Below are 2,822 nucleotides of genomic sequence, written 5' to 3'. Positions count from 1 at the left end.
CGGGGCCGCCCGCCCCGGGGGCGCGGCTCCCCCCCCCCGCCGCGAGCCCTGAAGGGAGCGCGAGACCCGCCGGCTGTGGGCCGGGGGGAACGACAGCACTGGGCGGGAAGCGACAGCAAGGCCCAGGCAGGCACAGCCGCAGGGAAGGCCGGACCGGGGCACGCCGCTGAGGTGTCAGTCCTCTCAGGGGGCCGCCGCCGCACTCACCAGTTCCCCGAGCCCACGATGCAGACCTTGAGGGGCGCCGTGGAGAGCGCCATGGCAGCACCACCCTCGCCCCGTCACTGGCCGCGCCGATGGGCTCCGTGAGGCGACCGCCCCACGCTCCCCCCGCCTCCGCCGTCAGGAGATAGCCCTCTCCACCCTCCGCCCCTGCGGCTTGCCGGGAAGTGTAGTTCTGCTCCGCCTCGCTCGTTCTCTCCCCCTTGCCGATTCTGTGGAGGGATCGAGGAATACTGCCATGGAGGGCGAGGCAGAGGGTCCTCTGCGGGCCTCCATGGCGGCATCCCTCCACCAAAGCTGTCAGTCCCGCAGGCTCTGTGCCATATCCTTATTGTCATTGTTTTCTACCCAATTAATACCATACATTTCAGTCACAATAAAACTCTTTTGCTTTCTCCTAGCGCTGGAGCAGCGCTAAATAGCTTCGAAGTAAGGCTGCCAGTTTGCTATCACATTAAACTAAAGCAGAAGAGAGAGAAAAAATAACCCAAAACATGCATAAATCAAATCTGTGTGCATTAGTATGTTCATTTCCACTTCCATTTCCTAATATGGAGAAAATTCTAATCTCATTATCGTTTGAGTCCTGTGAGGCAGTGTTTTGCTTGTGGTTACCTTAAGCATCCAGAGCCCAGAGTTGAGAATACCCAGCCTAGCTTTTGAGAGGACTGGGAAGGCGTAGTCCTATAAATCTGAGTAATGACACAAGCAACTGAAGTCCAAATGCTTAATGAAATAGGGGAATGAAAATTATGCAAAAAGAACGTATTTAATGTAAGGACTTCAGGATCATTTTGACGATCTGGACAGGAAAAAAAGTCTTTATTAAACTAAATGAGAGGTACAAAAAATGCAGACAAATTATTATGTCTATAGATTTTGTCATAAAGCTGACAGTGCTCCAACGATCTAGAAGGTACATCAGCCTGCAGCATTTTATGAGGTTGTGCGTGTACCGCTGTGTTTTACATGGAATTGTCATTGTCTTACTGGCAGCCTGCAGCCTAAACTTTAATACACATCTTCACCATGAACTAAACTGTAGTCTAATAAACAGTTCAAGTTTATACAAACTCTGTTAACAGCCAAAATATAATGTAAACATATATTCATCGTGAAGAATCCTCAGATGCATTGCAGAACTATGTCACAGAGGCCTACTTATACCATTCCGAATAGAGACTTTTACCTGTAATGGAGTATTGATTAATTTAAGCTGCATCTGAGGTAAGGAATGGCCAATCTGTTAAACAAAAACATTGCAGACAATGGAGAAGAAAGAACCTTTCTACTGTTAAAACAAGTGCTACCAGGTCATTAATGTTGACAAGAACACAAAAGTATTCTGTGCCTTGTGCAGATTTAGACAGATGTGTTCAGTTGGTTTAGCTGTGCTGATTGAAGATACTGTCTTCTTATCCTAGTGGGCTATACCAATGTCAGATGAAGATTTTAATCTTTTTCTCAAGGTTGGCAGAAGAAATTACTTTTTGCATGTCAGTGGCTTGAGTTCAGAGTCTGAACTCTTAATCTTAATTTAAATTGCTAATGAGATGAGTTAGGAGCAAAGGCCATCTGAAAGGTAATCTCAGGCAAATCAGAACAGTAGCCTCTTTCACAAAAGAGTACATCCTCAGGGTGTAGCCGTGACAGTGGAGGTACAATCAGCGAGCTGAAGTCAGAGATACCTGCATATTCCATTCCCTTGAACCTTATACAGTCACCAGCCAAAGGGAAGTGACAGCTCTAGTAGATCAAGCCAAACAACTGCTTGAATTTTAAGTGTTAAGGGCCCCAGATTCTGGGCTTTGTATGGAAGGAGCTGAGGCAGGAGCACATGTTCCCTTATGCCAGCTTTGCTAAGGCATCAGCAAGAGTTCCTCTGACAGGTGAAGAAAGCATCTGGATTTATTAAACGACCCCTAACATCTGACAGATTTGATCTGTCAACACCCCAGAAAACTAAGTCAATATCAACTTCATCTAGTGCATGTCAGAAAGCAGATGGTTTGGTACCTATAATTCCATTACAGAAAAAAAAGAGGAAGATTGATAAAGCAAATAAAAATACATTTTTGATGGGGGAGAAAGTAATAAAGAATGAGATCTCTGTTCTTATTTTCCAGTTTTTCTCTGTATTTAAATGGTTTGTTGGTCCAATGTCAATAGAGAGTGATCCATTTTTTTCTTCATTGCTTCATTTGCCTTTACACATGCTGATGAAGAGGCGAGCATGGATTAAGCATCCATTGAGAAGAAAAAAAACAACTCATATAAGTGCAGCAAAAAGCTCTGAGATTCTATAGCTGCATGTTCTAGATTACTTATATGCAGAGTCACTGCACTGATATCTTGATTTATTAATCTATTTTAACTGTTCTAGATATTACTAGAATGCCGGTTGCTCTTTTTCTAGGAAGTTCTCTATTTTTCTGATGTCCAAGCATTTATCAAAACCTGAGAAACTCCTTTCAAAACTCGATACCCAGAGATGATAATAATATATGTCAGAGCTAATCTACAACTGCAAAGAGTTCTGTACAAAGGAGAAACATCTGGCAACTACAAAATACAGAAGAGCTACAATAGTTTAAAATATT

General features: G+C 44.2%; 1 protein-coding gene across 1 annotated transcript in view; it reads right to left on the bottom strand.

The window, feature by feature from the left end:
* The window catches only part of GPD1L (glycerol-3-phosphate dehydrogenase 1-like), a 23,423-nt gene extending 23,102 nt beyond the window's left edge, over positions 1-321 (bottom strand). Inside the window, exon 1 of the mRNA XM_010186073.1 lies at positions 208-321. Coding sequence (XP_010184375.1) covers positions 208-260 — 53 coding nt within the window. The 5' untranslated portion in view covers positions 261-321. The remainder of the gene's footprint in view (positions 1-207) is intronic.
* Positions 322-2,822: the final 2,501 nt, after the last annotated feature.

Source organism: Mesitornis unicolor, unplaced genomic scaffold (assembly GCF_000695765.1).
Source record: "Mesitornis unicolor isolate BGI_N332 unplaced genomic scaffold, ASM69576v1 scaffold27626, whole genome shotgun sequence".
NCBI classification, from domain to species: Eukaryota; Metazoa; Chordata; class Aves; order Mesitornithiformes; family Mesitornithidae; genus Mesitornis; species Mesitornis unicolor.
This window is presented reverse-complemented; position numbering and strand designations above follow the sequence as displayed.